Source organism: Pelophylax lessonae (assembly GCF_965119305.1).
Source record: "Pelophylax lessonae genome assembly, chromosome: 6".
NCBI classification, from domain to species: domain Eukaryota; kingdom Metazoa; phylum Chordata; class Amphibia; order Anura; family Ranidae; genus Pelophylax; species Pelophylax lessonae.
This window is the reverse complement of record NC_138773.1, coordinates 297158313-297181033: the sequence shown is the minus strand read 5'-3', so window position 1 is coordinate 297181033 and position 22721 is coordinate 297158313. Positions and strand designations below refer to the sequence as shown.

Below are 22721 nucleotides of genomic sequence, written 5' to 3'. Positions count from 1 at the left end.
GTTTCTCCAGAAAAAGGAAATCATTACATCCTATCACTTCTAGCAATAGGAGTATTAACATACATTCTATGGCCAATGGTATGTGGACACCTGACCATCATACCTACTACATTATATGGCCAAAAATAAGTGAACAGCTCCAAACTGAAGTGGTTGCAAAGGCTGAAGGTTTTTTACCTTCATGCATGAAGGTAAAAAATCTTCAGCGTGCAGCTCTCCCCCACAGACCCCCCCACCCTCAATCCGGCAATGTTCACGTGAGCTTCAGCTGTCCCTACATCCTCATTGGCTGAGACAGCAGCGGAAGCCATTGGCTCTCACTGCTGTCAATTACAGCCAGCGAGCCAATACAGAGAGAGCGGGGGTGGGGTCATTGATAACTACAAGCAATGGCTGATGGTACTTGCAGGCATTCAATCATAGGAAACAATGACACAGCCGTGTGGGCGGTGCCACGCTGCTTTAAAACTGCGACAGCGGGTGTGGGGAGAGGATCCCCCGCCTGCTCTCACAGAGAGGGGCGAGGAGCGCTGTAGATCCTAAAACAGGTGGAATATGTTCCAAAGATGATCTTATCCTTTAATGCCTGGCCTCACAAATGCTCTTTAGATCAATTGGCACAGATTACCACATGCAATCAAAATCATGTGGCAAGTCTTACCAGAAGAGTGGAGACTGTTCTAGCCAAAAAAAAAAAAAAGACTGGGCAAATTCAAATTAACACCCGTGGTTTCTGAATAGGATGTCCCAGCAGCTCATACAGGCATGATGGTCATGTATCCACACACTTTTGTTCATATAGTGCAGCTTTATGTTAAAAGCTTGGTGCCGATTCACTTAATAGATAAAAGAAAAATGTTGCTTAAGCCCCCACAAAAAAAAATATATATGCTTTCCTCCACCCAATGCAAATAGCTATACTCAAAAGTTAAAACAGAATTTCTGTGCGCCCACGCACACACAAAAAACATATAAACAGAGAAAAATGTACACCCTCTTTGTATCATAAATATCTAAATAAAAATATTCCACGTTAAATATATACAGAACTATTTCACAGACATAGCCCATAAAAAAAAAAAAAAAAAAACCACGACGTACAGGCTTTATACATATATCTTTTAGCTGTCTACTTCTACCGCCTGGGTAAGCACTGGCTTTGTCTAGACTACCTCATTCACTAGCTAGGACAGTTATTACACATTTTATTTTCCTTCTTTTCAGTTGAGTTATTCCCAAAGGATCCAAGGAAAAGCCAAGCTGGCGGTGGTCTACTACTTGGCAGTGTGGCGATCGGAGACAGAGGAAATTTCTGTTGAGTGTACGAAGAGGGACTTTATGGTCTGTAAACAGGCTGAGAATCAGAATCCCCTCCCCGAAACGGAATTTCACACACATGCCATATTGATTCTGTAACGAGACACCGGCACTGCTCTACGTCAATCAATCAATAGTCTACAGTAGTCATGCGTTATTTTACAGCTAGTAGCCTGTGGGCCTTTGCAGCATGCGGTGATCATCATCTAGTATAGCGTCCAGAATCAGAGCGGATGAACCGCCTTCACACTTTGTTGTTGTTTCACACATACTAGCATGGCGTCCTAGCGTTCCTAAATCACCGCATTAGAGAGGACTGCTCCGCCACATCGATGATCAAAAACCGTATTCACCTTGTGTAAACCATCTATAGATTTCCTTAAAATAAAATGTCAGCTGCGCTTTTTTTTTTTTTTTTTAAAGTAGCGCAGAGTTGGAAGGCTTAAGGTTTAAAGATGGTTCTTTCCAGGGCTTCAGCTCACAAAAAATGCTCCTGTGAGAAAGGCATCTGAAGCACTTCCTGGGACGGACTCCCTTCGAAAACGGTGTTTGGTGCCCGTTTACAGAACGTGAAACCCTTTATGCTTTCCATACATACCAACAGGCCAAAAGTGCAAGAAAGTGTTACATGCCTTCGCACCTAGCCGCCAGGACACCCCATCCGACAGGGAGAGGGTTAGCAGATGCTATAGGCAATCCTTGCAAAGTGCAACCTGTCCTTTCATGTAGTCCCTGCATGGACAGACCCGCTTGTGGTGGGGGTGGGACCCCGCGCAACTGAATAATAGGAGATCGCTTTGAAAGACGCAATGCTTCTTGTTCTCATCTATGGACGGGACCACGATATCATTTGCGACGTCAGAGGTCTGGCACTGAATGTTGAACCTGGGGATGAAATCAACATGAATGTGTTACCATTTAAAAAAACTAAAACATAAAAAAAAAAAAAGTGGTCATATTGTTTGGATATCATTAACATCATATTAATCAAATTATCCAAGGGAAGAACCATTGGCAGATTTACTTGTATTTGATATCAATAGTCTAGACCTAAACAATAAATCCTTAGGAAAATAATGTATAGTATAGTCACTCCTGTTGTGTTACAAATTTGTTGCTGGAGATCACGGCAATGGCTGCTCCCATAGTTCCACCAAAATATCCCCAAAAAATCTGGAGAACGTTAATTTTCTTTTTTTTGGAGATCTATCTATATCTATCCATCTCAAAACAGAAGGACACACATTGTAAAGATTTGTCCTCTATAAACTGTGCATGTTTTAATTTTTATTAAGAAATGCCACAAATAGTTCCTGATACACACTGATTGTCATAGACTTTCTAAAAACGGCAGATTTTTATTGCTTCCCGAATCCTCACTTAAAGGAGAATAATGTATATTGGCACTGATGTATTATTAAAATATTACGATCACCGTGCCATGTAGCGTGTGGAATGCGTTTAAAAAAGACTGCTGCTGGGATGTAAGTTGTATATTCCTCAAATATTTTTGTGTGTAACCAAAAAGGGCTTAATATGCATCGCTATTCAATATTGGTGCAGAAAAATAATATTTAAATCACAATACAGAATACTTTTTAAAAAATTAAAGCGCAATCAGTGCAAAAAAGTGCATGAACAAGAAGTCTAAAGTGCGGATTATCTTATTCTTCCAGTGCCATGTTCCCCTCCTTATGTGCTCTTACTCACTGACTAGTGATGGGTTAAACACCTGTGCTTCAAAAATAATCCTCCAGTGGCAAAAAAAAGTTTTTTTCTTTCTTTTGTGACTCCCGCAGGTAGGTCAAAGAACCTCATACGAGTGTAGGGAGAGAGAATCAGGAGAAATCCATGGTGAGATTCCGTTTTTATTGTTAAAACGAAAGCCAATTTGTCCACTTTCAAAACTCTCCTCTTCAAAGATAAAAATGAAGAAGTACAGGAACACAAGTACAATATAAAAGATAAAAATGAAGAAGTACAGGAACACATGTACAATATATAGCATGATGTACATATGTGAAACTAAAGGTTCAAGGGTGAAAGTCATTTGTATGTCTTCTATGTCAAAACATCGTAAAAAGTGTAAAATTGTATTTAGAGAGCAAACAGAATACATATTTAAAAACAATATATTTTAAAAAGCCTGATAAAACAGACCTAGAGGCAAGGAGAGGCAGAATATTGAAATGGATACGAGGGTGCTGTGTCCGCCAATGAACATGAGAGAAAAGGATTTTACGGTAAGTTAAAAATTCAATTTTTTCTTTCGTTCATTGACGGAAACAGCTCTTCATCTTCATGACCATAGGGATGTCCCAAAGCAGTGTCCAACATGAGGGGTGGGAACAGCAGATAAACTTCCCAAAGGCTAAACCTAGCCAACCAGGTAACATTGAGCTCAACTAAGAAAACAACCCTCAAAGCGGAAAATCCTCTAAACAGTAGCCTGCAAAACTTTGCGGCCAAAAGAAGCATCCGCAAATGCCAACACATCCACTTTATAAATCTTTGTGAATGTGTGCACAGACGACCAAGTGGCCACTTTGCAAACTTGCACCACTAACACCTGATGACGGAAGGCCCAAAAAGGCACTAAGCGCCCAAGTAGAGTGAACCCTGAAGAGAGAACACCGCTCACGCAAAGTTCACGATTCAAGGTGGGTGTTGAACTTCGGCTCGCCACCAGAAGCATAAAAGAAAATGGTCACACACCACCACAGAATCCAAAGAAGAAAAGTTCCTTTATTCACATAAGTGGTACAAGGTACAGCAGGGTAGGACAGTAGAGGCGTTTCACGTGACTGCTATGTGCTTGTTAGTGAGTGAACAAGCATGTAGCAGTCGTGTGAAACGCATCTACTGTCCTACCCTGCTGTACCTTGTACCACTTATGTGACTAAAGGAACTTTTCTTTATTGGATTCCATGGTGGTGTGCGACCATTTTCTTGAGTGCACCCTGACAGGGAAAGAGGGAGCCTGACCACTAATAGAATAAGTCTGAATCAAAGTCTGCCTGATCCATTTGGAAATGTTAGCAGCAGAAGAAGCCAGCCCCTTGCGAGGTCCATCCGTGAGGACAAACAGTGAGTCTGACTTTTGAAACAACTCCATAGCTGCCAGGTACACCGATTGCCCGAACCACATCCAGGGAATGCAAGGCAACTTCTTTAGGATGCTTAGAACACAAGGAAGGCAACACAATATCTTCATTCAGATAAAAACCGGAGACGACCTTAAGAAGGAACGATGGACATGGCCGAAGAAACACTTTATCCCCGTAAACAACTAGATAAGGTGAATGGCAAGACAGCGCTGCCAGATCAGCCACCCTGCGCGCCAAATAGCAACCAAAAAAGGCCACCACCTGGGATAATATAAGCAGAGGACTCTCCCGAATATTTTCAAAGGGAGGTTTCTGAAGAACTGTCAACACCAAATTGAGGTTCTACGGTGGCAATAGAGACCGCACCGGGGGAGCCAAGTGTTCCACTCCCTGGAGAAAAGTACATACCAAGGAGTGTGAGGCCAAAGGACGTTAAAAGAAAAATCGCCGAGACCTGGCCCTTGATGGTACTCAAGTTTAAACTTTGTTTGACCCCTCTCTGGAGGAAGGCCAAGGTCAGAGTTGCCAAAAAGGAGCGAGGGTGAACCCCAAGAGACTCACATCACGCAATGAAGTTTTCCCACAGGGAGAAACACTCTGGCAGAGGCCAGAGTCAGTCCCAAATATTCTAGGCTTGTGGACGGGACCAGAGCAGACTTCTGAGGATTCAGAAACCAACCAAACTCCCTCAGCGTTTGCAGAGTGCTCTCCAAATTGGACAATAGGGCAGCCGAAGACTCTGCTCGCAAGAGCAGATCCAGGTACCCCAGTATCGCGATACCCCAACACTGACAGTAATGCTAGAACCGGGGCCAACACTTTTGTGAAGACCCGAGGAGCGGAGGCGAGACCAAAGGGTAATGCCACAAATTGATAATGCTTCTCACCCATGGGAAAGCGGAGGAAGCGCTGATGGGCGATACAAATGTAGATGTAAAGAAAAGCATCCTTGATGTCGATGGATGCTAGAAAGTCCCCCTGATGTAGGGATGCTACCACCGTGCGAATGGACTATTCAAAACGTATGTACTCGCGCAAAGCAATTCAGCGCCTTGAAGTCCAGAATTGGACGCACCCTGCCCTTCTTCCTGGGAACCATAAACAGGTTTGAATAGAAACCTTGAAAGCGTTCCGACATCGGAACCAGGACAATCACTCCTTGAGGCAAGTCTTGCACTGCCCCATAGAGATCCCGTAAGCGATCTGGTGATAAGAGGAGGTTGGAAGGAAAAAACCTTGCCGACGGGTATGATCGAAACTCGATCTTGTAACTGGATAGAACGACTGTGGACCCACTTGTCCTTAATTAGGAAGGTCCACGGGTCCGGAAAACAGCGAAGACGTCCCCTCACCCCTGATACGGATGAGGGTGCCCCTTCATGGGGAGGAGTTTATGTCCGCAGGCCTGGCAGTCTATGCTCTTGGTTTGCCCGACCAAGACTTCTTGAAACCCCCATTGGAGGCCCTGAAGGGTTTTGATCCCTTGTTCGGAGATCCCGAGGAACGAAAAGGCTGCTTGCGAGCAAAAAAGGAGGGTCTCCGTCTGCGATGGGACTCCTTCCCTTGGTGAGGAAGAAGAGTACTCTTTCCCCCTGTGAGGCCTTTGATGTCATCCAAAGAAGTTCCAAACAAGCCAACTCCCACAAATGGAAGATCGAACAAGGCCTTCTTAGAAGCCTGGTCCACGGATCAGCATTTTAGCCAGATAATGTGCCGCAGGACCACCACAGAGACGAACAGTCTTGAAAGCAAGGGAGCGGCATCCAAAGAGGCATCACAGACGAACTGTAGCCCTTGGACCAATTGATCGGCCAGCTCCACAAACTCAGGAGGGATCCGTTTCTCCTCCAGGTCCCAGCATAAAACTTTTGTCCATTCAGTCATAGCTTGTGACACCAGGGTGATGGTAAACACCAGCCTAAGTGCCGACCCAGTCACAGTAAATATATGGCAGGTCAAGGTCTCCGACCACCTATCAGCCGGATCAGAGAAGACCGGAGACTCTTCTACCGATAGAACCCTTGCTTTATTCAACCTGGAAACCGGAGAGTCCACTGCAGGAGGTACTGTCCATTTTTTAAGGAGGGACTCCTCATAAGTGCCGGTTCACATTAGTGCGATCACAGAGATCGCATGTAATTCGGAGCGCACTGCTCCTAAAATTACATGCGATCTCTGTGTGGTGCAAATTTCAGCCAGTTTGTATGGCTTAATTCACACCGCAATCGCACTAAAACACGCACATGACCCTCTTTTAATCCGCAGCAGAATCGGATTGGATTGCATGGTGGTTCACACTAGTGCGATCCGATTCTGTGCAAACTTGCAGATCGCACTGCGATATTCGATCTCAACTGGGGGCGTCAACTTTTAATTGACACCACCTGCGCATCGCATATGGCAGTGTGAACTGCCAGGGGTACGGATGCGATGCGGGAACACGCTGTATATTAGCAGCGTTCCAGCATCGCACAAATGTGAACCGGGACTAAGGGTACCGCATTGCAAAATGCTTAGGGATTGCAAAGGTGCGTTTTGGGGAATCCCACTGTTTTGAGACCACATCAAAGGTGGCAGGAAAGGGGAACACCCTTTGCAGCTTTGGAGAACTTGTGGATGCCAAAAGGTGACCCGCGCCTCTGATGCTGCATTAGTCGCATCTTCCACATGTAAGGTTTCTCACACCGATACAATCAGTGCATCCACTAGCACCTTCTCATGTGCAGCTAGAGGAACAGAGGAATCCTCCTCACTATCTGATAACACAGGGTGCGTGGAAGCAGACGCAAAGGGTAGCTGCCATCCGCAGCGACCGATTCAGACCCTGGATCTGAAGATGATTTATGGCGCGCTGTGCCCATCAAACTCATCACATTCTTTTTTATTCTAATAATTTAATTTTTAAGCGTTTTTATATATATATATATATATATATATATATATATATATATATATATATATATATATATATATATATATATATTTATTATTTTTTCATATTTGTTTTTCTGATTTCATATAGTTTCTGATACATTAACTGGGTTGTGTACTCTACTAGAGGGGGCGAAATATTAAATGGGTGCGTTCCCATCTGCCATTCCTAGAGGGAGTGTTCTGTATATATTCCTGATCTTTATGAGTCATTCATTAAAGTATTTTTAGTTGAAGACTTAATTATGGACAGTATAATTTCGTTTTTATGTAGATCTTACCATTGGTGGATGTATAGAATTGGTTTTCATTATGGTATGAAAGGATTGAAACAGATCGGATATCCTAATATGGCAGTGATATAAATAGAAGGGAGGGACATGTCTGGTCAAGTGACCCCATATGACGTCAGACGTTGCTGACGAAATGCGTTGGGTGGTATCTATGTGACACGTCACTTTCGCCATCTTGGAACGCATATCGGCGTCCCTACCATGTTAGCAAGTCCATTTTGATCTGCAACATTTGTAAGTTTTTTTACTAGTGCGCAATAAATACTTTAAAATACTACACTATGAAGGGTCTGTCTTTTCCATATCGTACACCACTCTGGAGATATATCTGACTGGATTGGAGTGCTACTGGGGAACGTCTTTTTCTATGAAAGAAAATCCTCTCAATCCAATAAGCATTCTAAATTTCTGTCTGGTGAGTAGGAAATCTACCTGATGGTGGTGGAAGATAGCACAACCCACTTTTTGCTGTGTGGAGTAACTTAAGATCTCTGAATCACCTTTTTTGAACTATTTGGAGCACTTGGTGGTTATGTATGGACATTTTCATATCTTGAGCTTATTATAAGCTGTATATTGATGATTTCATTTTTAAAGGGAGAGCAGTTTTAACTCGGTCATTCACATTTAGTGGCATTGTCTGCTGCACCACAGACAATAAGCAGAAGGTGACATAAAGTGGAGCAGTCAGGTGAAAGCGGAGGGTGGAGTGAAAAATCAGCAGCACAGGGAGAGGTGCCCTTAGGTATGAAATTCTAAACTGCTAGAATCCTCCCGAGCAGTAGTAACAGGCACTGGATGAGCTCCTCTCTCTTTATATTACAGAGGATGAACATGAAATTCTGATCAGATTACACATATTTATGACCTCTATGTATGTAAAGGGCCCACCCTGTGGTGGATATACAGTATTCTCTTTGCATGGATATGGGGAATTTAAAGGACAGCCTCATAGGCAGTTCTGTCCAAACCACGGCTGGGGAACTAGCTGCTTTAAAAGCTAGAGAGATAGAAATCCCAGCATGCCCTGTCAGCTTCTCTGTTACCCCTCATGTGCACACTGGTTGCACTTACTTGGCCAGGTCTTTGTCTTTGTTAAGATGCTGGAAGTACGACGGCTCACAGATGAGGTGATTCTCCTGGCACACTTGCTTACATGACTTTCCAGTTTCTGCAAGCTTCACTTGAAGGGCGCTTAATGAAGGCCACATGACTTGTCCATGGCAGAAATCCTGAAGGAGAAACAGCTTAATGACTCAAGAGAAATTTGTAACAGAAAAAAACAAAATTAAGGAATAACAGACATTTCCCCATGAGTTGCAGTCAAGTGCTAGGAATTTCTCAAGCCAACATCCAACCATCTCTTACATAAAGGCATTTAATGGGCAGCTGTTGGGCATCTTTTCACAAAACTGTGTTTAAAAAAAGAATGTCAAATTCAAGAATTATTCAAATTGTGTTTTTAGAAGATGGAAGGTTATCCAAAGAGCATTTAAAGACCACATTTGGTGTTCATTTTTGTTTAGAAAAGAGAAATGGTTAGTACCCCGTCAGGTTTTTATTGTCCTCTGTGATTCAACCTACTTGTCCTGGTGATCATTGTTTTTTCACTTTGGGAAGATCTCCTCTTACTTCCTGTTGTGTTTGTGGAACAATAAAGGAAGGAAATCTCCCCAATGGGACACAAATGACAAAAAAAGGCAGACTGAGCTTTTAACCTTTCCCGATTCTATCCATAAAATGACTTCATCAATGCTGTAAATTGCTTACAGCTAGTGGGCAGGTGTGTGTCAGATTCCTTATGAGCATACCAGCGGCATACACTGCGCTGCTTGCATTCCAGCTCCCCAAGCCATGGCGCTTCTCCCGACATCCACCCAGCATCATCCTGACCGCACTCTGCATAGCAGCGACTGCTTGCCTGCAGATCTGTCATTGATGACAAATCCTCCAGAGAGGACATGCTGACTCTTCCTTTACCAAATGTGAGTGCATTACTATACTATTTGCTGGTTTTACAGTTTACACTCAGATGGAGGCGCCCTCTGCTCTTAGGTGTACTAGGTTGACTCAGGACTTTGTTCAGGGGAGCTGCCTCTTTTCTTTTGAGCGACTGTCTGACTTTTCATTTCCCCCACACTTATTCTACGGTTTCACTGGGCGGCTTACTGCAGCACCATAGTCTTTTCCCTTTTTAAGGGTGTCTAACTGTCCCTGCGGAATTGTGAATTTATACGACACCGAGGAGAATGCAACAAGGTGACTTGGAAATAAAGAGCCCTCAGTTCTGTGTGACTCTGCCCAACAGACACCACCTAAAAATTGCCAATTCTGGGGTGGTCAGATCATTTAAAAATACAAACATCTTCAACATATTTTATCACATTAAAGCGCATAGATAGGCACAATCTAAAAACACATACTATAGAAAACACACCTAAAATCTAAATTTTTGAATGCAGATATGCTACAAAAAGATACATTACGTTATCTAGCTCGCTAAAGGGTTCGAAGGTGTTTATAGCCCTAAGCAAAGAGATTACTCCCTACTTTTATACCAGGCATCACTAAATGGTGGACCACAGTCAGGATCCAGACCAAGTCACTGTCCCGTTAGGACCTCTGCGTTTGCACCATTTAGGAGCCGATTTCTCCCCCCAGCCATCACTGCTGTCATCCTCCGAGTGTGGGAGGTAGGACAGTTGTGGACAGAGGGCAGGAGCTGCTTGAATTAACAGGTGACTGGCTGCTAAGCTGCAGAGTGGTTCTAGCAACCAATTGCAGCTCCCGCCCTCATTTCAGACCTGCTTTGCCTCCCACCACCTGTGTAAGGTAGTTTTTTTTTTTGGGGGGGGGGGGGGTTTGGGGAGTGAAAGGGGGCTGAGGACTGTAATGTGCAGTGCGGCTAACAAGAAGAGGGGCAGAAGGTACTGTTTTTGGGGTTTATGTCAAGGGAGTATGAGTAAACTACTGTGAAACTACTGTGGGGGAGGAATCTGTGCATGCACTCTTGAACACACATTGTGGGTAGGTCAGCCGATATTTTAATTGTCTGCACTACCCGCAAAAAAACACGGAAAGAAATGCCTCACTCTTGTTTAAAGACATACCAAGCCGCATGGTGCAACATGCATTTTGAAGCGCACAAAAATGCGCCACTAGTGTCGAGGTGTGGGTTGCCCCGGCGAAAAAGCAGCACATTTCGCCACGGATCGGAAACGCGTGATTTCTATTGGGTCCCCAGCTTCAGAGATGGGAACATAGCCTATGAGGAGAGGGGAGCTGTGATATGGAACTCTGCTGGAAGAAAATTGATTGGACCTCCTGTGAGTTTTAATTTATTAACTCTGCTTTATGCCGCCTAAGCTCAGATCATCCCTAACCTTTATAACCCTAAATACAGAGGTCATCCCTAACCTTTATACCCCCCTAAGCATAGAGATCACCTCTAATCTTTATACCCCTACACATAGAGATCACTCCTATTATTCCCCCTTAAGCACAATTACACATATATATATATATATATATATATATATATATATACACACACACACACACACACACACACACACACACAGGAATGACCTCATAACCTTAATACCCCTAAGCACAGAACATCCATAACTGTTAAAACTATTTCTTTTGTGCTAAAACAAACCTGTGCAATAGCATACAATAAAATCTCAGTACATTAAGTACACCTTAACTCTTAAAACAGACATACCCATGCTGAACCTCACTGACCCGAGCCCTCATCATGCCATTTGACTCTTGTCTCTTTTCCAAGCAGGGCGATAGCGCTTACCTGTTTCTCAATGAAGGCGTTCACCCGCTGCAGCATGCCCTCGCATGTGAATTCGTAGGGCAGGTAAGGTTCATTCTGTGAAGAGCAAAAGCCGTGTAACTTCATTTGTCACTTCAAGGAACAATCAACAGCTCAAGTGAAACCAGATTAATATTTTAGTACAAGAGTCAACTCTGTGCCAGCAGAGCGGAACCTGATGCTTTTACTGAGTGTTCAGCTATATTAAAGGACTTATCCCTTCATAAAAACAAATATTTAACAAGCATCCCATGAGGTGGGCCATCTTTTTGGCACATGGCACATGCACATTGCTGGCATGAACATCTTGGACACCTATAAAGGTTTTCTTAATTCCTGCTGGGTTTTATAAAAATATGAACGAATGACTATTATAAATGTCAAAATAGATTATATATTCATTGCAGGCGATCAACACAAAAAGATTGATCATTCTGGTCGAGTTCAACAAGACTTTTCGGCGTGGACTGATCTCTCCTTTTCTATTAAAATATTTGCCATTGTAACCACCTATCATAGCGTTTTCTAGAACTTTTTGCTTTTAAAAAAAGCAAAAGAACGGTATAGGTACAGACTGATATATTCAAGTTCTGCTGGGATAAATTGATATTTGTAATAAACGCAACTAATCTAAATTCAATTTTTTTTCCACATATGACAAGCTTTGCTTAATGTGAATCTGTCACTGCTTATTCTCTGCTCCTGACGTCACATTGACGAAACACGTAGAGCGTCATTACATCACTTACGCTTTGCACACGTCTGGTCCATGGAACGCACAGCGTTCCGGAAATACTGTTCGTTTTTACCAGCTCAAGTTCTCTGCTTGGTTGCGAGTATATATTATCTACCTGGCCAATGCCCCTGGAAGTTGGAAATCACCTATGTAGACAAAGCTACTCTAGTCATCTCCACTTGCTTCCAGGTCGCATGCTGAGTGATTGCCCTGCTGCTGTCTAAACACAGGAGGTCGGCTGCTCAACATGGGTGGCATTCAGAGAAAGCTTTGAATTTTCTGAATCAATGCAAAGCATGCTCTGGTTAGACGAGGTGGAAATATTGCAGTCATCACCCCCATAATACAGTGTTGAGGCCTGGCAATTGGTTTGTTCCTGGATCATCTGCTGAATGGCCCAAAATCAGAGTCTGTGAAAAGAAAAAAAAGGACTGTGTTCCCTGGTTTAAGGGCCACCCTCTCTGTAAGCCTACCCAAAAACGGCAGCAACAATGAAAGTTTTACAGCACAAAATCACATGACATGAGGGTACAGTTTTATACAGTGCCTAAAGGATGCATAATATGACTGCATTGAAATATATACAGCTCGGGTTAATGGTTAATTGAACAGGCTTCTATGTTTTCTGGCTTTTAATGACTTATATCCTAGCTCAGAAGACCTGTAATAATAAAGGTACAGAAAAGCGGGTGGGGCCAGTGGGATGGACAAATTACAGTTTAACAGAAGACGACATTACATCAAACACTAAACCCATATTGAGGTTCACAGACATGAATGACCAACATAAATATCAGCATCAGAAAGAATGAAGAACCTTTTGATTTAGTATAGCCTTCACAGCCTTCTCGACCTCTTCCGGATTGTTGATGTCCACAGTCCAGACGTGAGGCTTCCCGATGTACACTTCGGCGTACGGGTGCTGGGATGTGAGCTGGAAGAAAAGGATTTACATCAGATAAAGCATGTCTGGGGGTTAGGATCAAAGAGGTGAACATTTTCATTTTCCAGCTTTTGAGAGTTGGAAAGGGTTAGAACCAGGGCTTTTTTTTTTTTTTCAGCCTGAACATGGTGGAACTCCATTTTGCCACCTCCGTCTCTCTACCTCTGCTCCCCTCTGCCCTGAACTCATGGAGGGGACAAGGAAGATGCACATACAATGTGGGGTGGGGCATCGCGTAACAAGATGCACTGTGATCCCCATCTGTGCCCATGTGCTGGCCAATGATCTTTCTGCCCGCAAGGAGTGGCGCCGCCTTTACTGCTGGGAGGTACTACAGCTGGCCAGATAGGCGAGATGCCAGGAAACTTTTTGGGGGCAGGAGGGTTTGCAGAGGTGGATGATGGGGGAGCGTAGTTGCATTCCTGTACCTATTCTCTGAGGAACAAAAAAAAAAAAATGTATTTGTTAGAACAATCTATTAACCTTCTACGATGAAGTGAGCTGCCACCTAGATAAAGGAAAGCCTGTGGATGTGGTGTATCTGGACTTTGCAAAGGCCTTTGACACCGTTCTCCACAAACGCTTACTGTACAAACTAAGGAAGGTAGGTATGGACCATAAGGTGAGTACCTGGATAGAGAACTGGCTCCAGGGGAGAGTCCAGAGGGTGGGGATTAATGGGGAGTACTCGGATTGGGCGGGTGTGGAAAGCAGGGTCCCCCAGGGTTCTGTCCTGGGACCAATCCTGTTTAATTTATTCATAAATGATCTAGAGGAGGAGATATCGAGTAAAATCTCAGTATTTGCGGATGATACTAAATTAAGCATGCCAATATCTTCTATGCAGGATGTGGAAACCTTACAAAAGGACCTGAACCAAATAACGGGGTGGGCAACTACATGGCAGATGAGGTTTAATGTTGAAAAATGTAAAGTAATGCACCTGGGTGCCAGAAACCAGAAAGCAAGCTACTCACTAGGGGGGAACCTCTGGGTGAGTCTAAGATGGAAAAGGACCTGGGGGTACTGGTAGACAACAGGCTTGGCAGTGGCATGCAATGCCAAGCCGCTGCAAGCAAAGCCAACAGAATACTGGGATGTATAAAAAAGGGGATTCACTCCAGAAATAGAGAGATTATTCTTCCACTCTACAAGACTCTGGTCCGGCCACATCTGGAGTATGCTGTCCAGTTCTGGGCACCGGTCCTCAGGAAGGATGTGCTGGAACTGGAAAGAGTCCACAGAAGGGCAACAAAAATAATTAGGGCAATGGAGGACATCAGCTATGAGGAAAGACTACAAGCACTGTGGAGAAGAGACGATTGAGGGGGGATATGATATCAATGTACAAATACTGTACTGGCAACCCTAGCATAAGGAACAAACTATTCAGTGAAAGGAGATACAATAAGACACGTGGCCAATCACTAAAACTAGAGGAAAGGCGGTTTAACCTTAAAGTGCATAAGGGGTTCTTCACTAAGAGCGGTAAGGATGTGGAATTCTCTTCCACAAGCAGTGGTATCAGCAGGGAGCATTGATAGTTTCAAAAAACTATTAGATGGGCACCTTAGAGACCACAACATACAGGGGTATACAATGTACGGTTAACAGCAAACACACACACACACACACACACACATCGGTTTAACTGGATGGACTGATGTCTTTTTTCAACCTCACTAACTATGCAACTATGTAACTTTTGCTAAGTTTTTTTTTTTTTTTTTTTCAAACTGCTCCCTGTGTCCCCCTTTGTTGAAGTCTTTCTCACTTTCTATCTGATTGATGTCAGACAGAACAGAAAGTAAAAATCTCCTCATTTCCTAATAGATGGGGTTCATTACAGGAAGTTAGATGAAATTTCCCCATTCCACATCTATCAGTCCATATCTATTCGATGAGGTAATTACAGGAAGTTAAAGGAAATCTCCCCATTCCATATCCATTTGAAGGGTTTACGTACCAGACCGTGAAGAGCAATCTCCCCATTCTGTGTCCAACTGATTACATTCAGAACAGGGAGTGAAGGGGAATCCCCCCATTTCATGTCTATTTGATAGAACTCAGTATAGGAAGTGAGGCACAATGTAAAGTGGCTTTGTGCATTGATATACAAGGTTGGGAATATTTAATTGTCTAAAATGTCTTTGTATACTGCAGTAATTGTACCCATCACTAAAAAACACCTGAACTCAGTTTGGAGGGTTGTCTACATTAATTTGGTCATAGAGATAGGGGGTGTTGGGGTTCAGTACAGGGAATGAGGGTGAATCTCCTATCCATTTGATGGGTTTCCTTACAAAGAACAAGGGGAAACCCCCCTTCCATAAGGACCGCAATAGGACTGAGGAAACTTTAGAACCTTTATCAGTAATATATTGCTACGAGTGTCCATAAGGAGGAGATTTCACTTCACTTTCAGTCCAGGAAGAGAAAACTCCAGTATATAGGCAATATGAAGGGGTTATCAGAGTCAAAGCAAGTTTTATCTTCAAAGTGAACCTGTTTTATAAACCGTTTTTTCTATAAACTTGTTTTTAACCACTTAAGCCCCGGAAGATTTTACCCCGTTCCTGAACAGGGGTTTTTTTGCGATTTTTTACTGCGTGACTTTAATGGACAATTGCGCGGTCGTGCGACGCTGTACCTAAAGGAATTTGACGTCCTTTTTTCCCCACAAACAGAGCTTTCTTTTGGTGGTTTTTGATCACCTGTGCGATTTTTTGATCATGCGCTATAAACAAAAAAAGAGCGTCAATTTTGCAAAAATAACAATATTTTTCACATTTTTTTATATGAAATTCCCAAAAAATGTAAAAACCTAAATTTAACATTTTCGGCCAATTTGTTTTCTGCTACATAGGTTTGGTAAAAAAATAAAAAAAAAAAAAAAAAAAAAAAAAAGCAAAAAGCGTATTTTGATTGGTTTGCGCAAAAGTTTGCGCGTTTACTAACAAAGGGAAAGATGTGTCATTTTTGGTGTTTTTTTTTTTTTTTTTTAACAAGTAATGGCGGCGATCTGCGATTTTTTTTTTGCGGGACTGCGACATTGCGGCGGACAGATCAGACCCTTGACTGACATTTTCAACACTTTTGGGGTTACCAGTGACATTACTGCAGTAATCAGTGCAGTGCAATCAGAACCGTCTGATCTCCATTTTCACACAGGGGAGAATGACAGGCGGCTTGTTTACATTAGCCGCCTGCCTTTCTCCCTTCCCGGTGAACGATCGCACTGACTTAATCTGCACTGACTTCTTAGGGAACGAGCCGGGGCGGGCGCGCGCCTCAGCCGGTACGTCACTTTGCCTGGCCGGGGCTGACAGCCGCAGTATATGTACTTGCAGCGGTCGGCAAGTGGTTAAAGGTGCAGGCTCTGGGGCCATCATCTTGATAATGGCTTCTCTACATAATAAATCACTGACCTGGGACAAGCATGCAGGTCATGAAGTACAAGTTCTGCATACTTGTGATGAGCGACTAAGCTGGGAAGCCAAAAAGGAGCCTGCATCTCTCATACATTATTTCTGTCCTCATAGGTTCCTTTTTAGGTGTATATTCGGTCTGGCCAAAATTAAAATAAAAGCAATATAACCACATTTTGTCCAAAAGACTGCAAATAATGCACCTCTGATGCACTGAAATCCCAAGCATTGTTGTCAGCCCTGCTTGAGTTTTCTCCTGCTGGAACTACAGAACCTATTCCCTTAATGTTCTAGAGATGAGAGAATGGGGTGGCGTGGCTGGCCGAGGATGTGAAGATGCAGGCTGAAGAGTTATTACTATTACAGGTACTTTTATAGCGCTGTCAATTTACGCATTGCTTTACATACATAGTACATTCACATCAGTCCCAGCCCTCAAGGAAATTACAATCTAAGGCCCTGAACTCACATTCATACATACACATACTAGGGCCAATTTAGACAGGAGCCAATTAGCCTACCAGCATGTCTTTGGAGTGTGGGAGGAAACCCACAGAGGCACAGGGAGAACATGCAGACCAGTGATCTTTTGGCAGCAAAAATGGATTTTTGTAAAATCTTACCGTAAAATCCTTTTCTCTTAAGCTCATTGACAGACGTAGTCTTCTTGATTCTCAAGAGCTGGGTTATGTTGTCTCCGCAGGAGTAGGACTAGGCAGAAAGACAAAACGTTCTGGCTCCACCTTAGGGGCAGTCCCTGAGGGTATATCCTCCCTCTCTCTGCTACAGGGAATCAGTTCTGTTTTAAAGCAGTACAGAGAATTTAACCCAACCCAACTCAATGATAGAGGGGCGGGTACTACGTCTGTCAATGAGCTTAAGAGAAAAGGATTTTACGGTAAGATCTTACAAAAATCCATTTTTCTCTATCGCTCATTGACAGACGTAGTCTTCTTGATTCTCAAGAGCTGGGACATCCAGAAGCAGTGCCACAAAATGAGGGGTGGGATTGACAGAATCAAAATCCAATCTAGAAGGCCCAACCGGAGCCAACCAGAAGTATCAAAGGACTCATCGAGTAAACAGATGAGACCTACCCCACAAATCTTCGAGGTAGACCAACAGTCTCCTCAAACAGTGGCCTGCAGGAACCTTGCAGCCAGAAGAGGCATCTGACGATGCCATCACATAAACCTTATACAATATTGTAAAGGTATGAACCGACTACTAAACAGTCGCCTTGAAAAACCTGAACCACTGACGCCTGATGGCGGAAGGTCCAGGAAACTCTAAGCGCCCGAGTAGAATGCGCCTTAACAGGGAACGGGGGATCCCGACCCTTAGATAAAATAAGCCTATACCACCGTCTGTCTGATCCATCTAAAGATGGTCGCAGCAGAACAGGCAACCCCTTCTTAGGGCCATCCGTGATCACAAACAGTGAATCCGTCTTACAAATTGAATCCGTAGTATTCAAGTATATCCTGATCGCCCGAACTACATCCAAGGAATGCCATGCAAATTCTCGAGGATGATTGGGCTAAGGACATAGGAAGGACAATACACTGTCCTTATTCAATGAAACTTTGAAACCACCTTAGAAGGAAGGATGGATTCGGATGAAGAACAACCTTATCCCTATGAACCACCAGATCTGGGGAACAACAGTATAATGCAGCCAGTTCTGACGCCCTGCGTGCAGAAGTGATAGCCACCAAGAAGACCACCTTCTGGGATAAAGTAGGCAAGGGAATCTCCCTGATATTTTCAAAGGGAGGTGTCTGAAGAACCGACAGCACCAAATTAAGATCCCAGGATGGTAACGGCGCGTGCACTGGCAGAGCCAGGTGTCGCACCCCCTGGATGAAATTCCGCACCAAGGAATGAATAGACAAAAGCTTCTGAAAGAAGATAGCAAATGCTGAAACCAGACCCTTGATAACACTCAAGGCCAGCTTCTGCTCAACTCCCTGTTGCAGAAAGCCAATATTCGGACTACCGAATAAAGATGTAGATGGAACCCAAGGGATTCACATCACACAATATAAGACTTCCATGTACGATGATAATCTTTCTGGAAGTCGCTTTCCTTGTTTTAACTAGAGTAGGAATAACTGAAGCTGACAATCCCTTGTCCTTCAGCACCTGGGTCTCAATAACCAGGCCGTTTAAAACCAGTGATCGTAAAGCAGGATGGAAGATCGGTCCCTGAGACAGTAGATCCTCCCTGAGAGGAAGTCTCCACGGGACGTCCGCCATCAGTCTGACCAAGTCGGCGTAACAAGCTCGACGAGGCCAGTCCGGAGCTGCCAGGATTACTGGAATTCCTTCCTCCTCTATCTTGCGAAGAAGTCTTGGCAGTAACCCAAGAGGAGGGAAGGCATACATTAGCTGGTATTGCCCCCACGGGGCGATCAGTGCGTCTGCGGTTTCTGCTAGAGGATCGCGGGAGCGAGCCACGAATCTCTGAACTTTCCTGTTGAATCGAGATGCCAACAGATCCATATCCGGGGTGCCCCATCGTAGGCACAACTGGTGGAAAACGTCTGGATGGAGGGACCATTCCCCCTGATCCAGAGTCTGACGGCTGAGATAATCTGCCTGCCAATTCTCCACCCCCGGAATGAACACCGCAGAGATTGCTGGAACAAATAGTTCCGCCCAGCGAAGAATGCAAGCCACTTCTTTGGCCGCTCGGACACTCTTGGTGCCCCCCTGGTGATTGACATAAGCCACGGCCGTGGCGTTGTCCGACTGGATCCGAACCGGGCTGCCCTGGAGCTGCTCGGTCCAGTGAATCAGACAAAGTCTGATCGCTCTCAGTTCCAATACATCTATCGGTAACCTGGATTCTTCCGGGGACCAAAGTCCCTGGACAGATAACTGACCGAGAATTCCTCCCCATCCGGATAGACTGGCATCCGTGGTCACTGTCGTCCAATATATTGGCAGAAATGACTTTCCCTGGCTGAGCATCGGAGACCGAAGCCACCAGACCAGAGACTCTCTGGTCTGTTTGCTCAATCGGATCTGATTGTCCAGGGATTCCGGATTCCGATTCCATCTGAGAGGAATCTCTTGCTGAAGAATTCGGGTATGGGACTGGGCAAATGGGACTGCTTCGAAGGAAGCCACCATCAACCCCAGACCCCTCATGCAAGTCCGAAGGGAAGACCAGCTGTTGGTGGACTGCTGATTGAATCTTTCGGAGTTTCCCTACCGGAAGAAAAAACTCTTGTCCTGACTGTGTCTAGAATTAGACCCAGATATTCGAGCCTCTGGGTGGGAACCAGAAATGACTTTTGCTGGTTCACCAGCCACCCGAATTCCTGTAAAGAAATCATAGTAATTTCTATGTTTTGTAGCAAGGTCTGAGGAGACTCTGCATGAAGCAGAAGATCGTCTAGGTAACCTAGAATCGATATGCCTCTTTGGCGCAGAAGTGCCAACATTGGGGCCAACACCTTCGTGAAGACCCGCGGAGCCGTGGCGAGACCGAGAGGTAACGCCACAAACTGATAGTGGTTCTCTTCTACGGAAAAACGTAGAAACCGCTGATGTCCTGCGAAAATGGGAATGTGAAGATATGCGTCCTAGATGTCTATGGACGCTAGGACATCCCCTGGATGCAGAAAGGCTGCTACTGTGCGAATGGACTCCATTCTGAATCTTCTTATGTAGACAAAAGAATTGAGTGCCCTTAAGTCCAGAATCGGACGCACTTTGCCCTCTTTCCTGGGTATTGTAAATAGGTTTGAATAAAAACCCCTGAAAGCGTTCTGTCCAAGGAACGTGGACTACCACTCCTTGTTGTAGTAAATCTGTGACTGCTCTCCACAGATCGTCTAAACGATCCGGGGATAGTCGGCTATTGGAAGGGAAGAATCGCGCCGGTGGGAGAGATCGAAGCTCGATCTTGTACCCTGACCTTATGACTTCGCAAACCCATCTGTCCGGGATTCTGGAAAGCCATGGATCCGGGAACCGGCGAAGACGTCCCCCCACCCAAGTTATGGGTGGGGGGCGCACCTTCAGGCTTTGGACGGTTTATCTTCAGGTCTAGAGGGGGCGGGCTTTTGCTTGCCCAACCAACGACCCCTGACGCCTCCTGCAGGAGCTTTGGAGGACTTAATTTTTTCACCCGCGGGACGGAAAAAAAAAAAAAAAAAAACCTCTTGTGAGCAGAAAAAGAAGGCCCTCGTCTTTGACGAGTTCCTTTACCTTTAAAATTTTGCGGTAAAAAGGTGCTCTTTCCACCCGTGAGATCCTTAATGATCTCATCTAAGTTGGCTCCAAATAGACGCTCTCCTAAAAAGGGGATATTAGCCAATGCTTTTTTGGAACCTTGGTCGGCTAACCAACCTTTTAGCCACAGTGTACGCTTGAGAACCACCGCTGAGACTGATGCTCGCGCCAATAATGAAGTGGCGTCTAACGCCGCATCACACACAAACTGTAACCCCTGTATCATCTGTTCCAACAAATCTGATACCGCCTGAGGGACCTCTTCTAGGTCCCGGCGTAACCACTTGGTCCATACAGTTACAGCCTGCGAAACCAGACCAATAGCAATTATTGGTCTGAAAGCTGATCCAATCAAGGTAAACATGGTGCGAGACATAGCTTCTATCTTGCGATCCACTGGATCTTTAAAAGACGAAGCGTCTTCTAGAGGAATAACCGTGGCTTTATTCAATCTAGCAATTGGTGAATCCACCACAGGTGGTTCTGTCCATTTCTTAATGAGGGTTTCCTCAAACGGATAACGCCTGTTAATGCGTTTAGAAATAGCAGAAGTGCGTTTTGGCAGACTCCATTCTTCTTTGATTGGATTGCCAAAACATTTGGGCAATGGAAAAAACCTTCGCCACTAGATGCGTTTTTAGTCCCAAAAGGGATTTCAGTTTCAGCTATTTCTGACGGAATACCCTGTAATCTTAAGGTCTCTTGAACAGATACCATGAGTGCGTTTACCAACGCTTCCTCTCTGGCTATGGCTGATGCCGAAACATCCTCCTCACTGTCTGAAAAGACAGTACACGAGACACCAATACCAGATGAAGTACCTGCAACTGCAGAAATAGGCTCAGAGTCTGAATCCGAGGTTTCAGATAATAAGGGGTTAGGCGGGGGTCACTTTCTTGCGCCCTGTCCCTGACAAGCCACTTCCACCCGGGACACAAGCTTCCATAATAGCGGACAATGATTTAATCGTCAGTGGGGTGCTGGAGGATCCCGCAGACCCCTCGAGGGGATCCGGAGGAGATACATGAGTGGCAGGGTCCATGATAATTCAGGACACCTTTGCCAGAAAACACAAAAAAACTTTTTTTTTTTTTAAATTTTTTTTTTTTATGTGTCTCCCCCTAGCGCAATAGCGCCCCTCAGAGTACCTGCTTCTCGATCCCACAGAGAGAGAGAGAGGGACCCCCAAGGCTCACCAACCGATGCAGTGAAGTTTCCAACCAACTGCAGTCAGCGTCTGTCTTTACAGACTGGAAGGAGCTGTTGCTTTTTCCCGGGTAGAAGGACGTGGCTCCGCCCCCTGTGTACGCCTTCCGGCGTTCCCAGCTCTCCACGAGGTAGCTGGGCTCATGAAACATGGCCGCCCCCATATAGGAGACATTAGACTCCAAAAACATGGCGGCCGGCGTGACCTGAGGACATGCATGCACTTGGTCTACGGCAAAATGGCGGCGGACCGCCGAAATCGTTTTTCCCAGCACATCCACCTGCATCTCTGCTGAGTGGCGATTGATAGATCTACAGGAGATACACTACTAATAAGGTAGGATTATACCTCCTATGTCTGCTGTAATGCTACAGTCTGCTGGGTAGAGTGTTAGCTCTCAAACCAAGTCCACTTCCCACAAACACATACTGTATTTACAAGGGGGACTTTTAGTGTCATATATATACTGACCATGTATGGAGGGGCCCATAATTCATACTGCCTCATAACGAGGAAAGAAAAAAGGGAACGTTTACTCACCATACCGAACCGACAGGCACCCTCTCTTCACAATACCCTCTCCACCGGGGTGGGGGTTTGTGGACCACTCCGGACGCCTCGACTCTCAGGTTCCTGGCGTCCAAGCGAGACTTTTAACTCGCAAGGTCAGTCCCTCCACTGGGACTCC

At 44.7% G+C, this 22721-nt stretch overlaps 1 protein-coding gene across 1 annotated transcript in view; it reads right to left on the bottom strand.

The window, feature by feature from the left end:
• Positions 1–1452: 1452 nt before the first annotated feature.
• The window catches only part of MGAT5 (alpha-1,6-mannosylglycoprotein 6-beta-N-acetylglucosaminyltransferase), a 304189-nt gene continuing 282920 nt past the window's right edge, over positions 1453–22721 (bottom strand). The window contains exons 14-17 of the mRNA XM_082260943.1: positions 13028–13144; positions 11457–11531; positions 8723–8880; positions 1453–2202 (exon numbers count right to left, since the gene is read on the bottom strand). Of these exons, the coding sequence (XP_082117069.1) occupies positions 2004–2202; positions 8723–8880; positions 11457–11531; positions 13028–13144 (549 nt within the window). The 3' untranslated portion in view covers positions 1453–2003. The remainder of the gene's footprint in view (positions 2203–8722; positions 8881–11456; positions 11532–13027; positions 13145–22721) is intronic.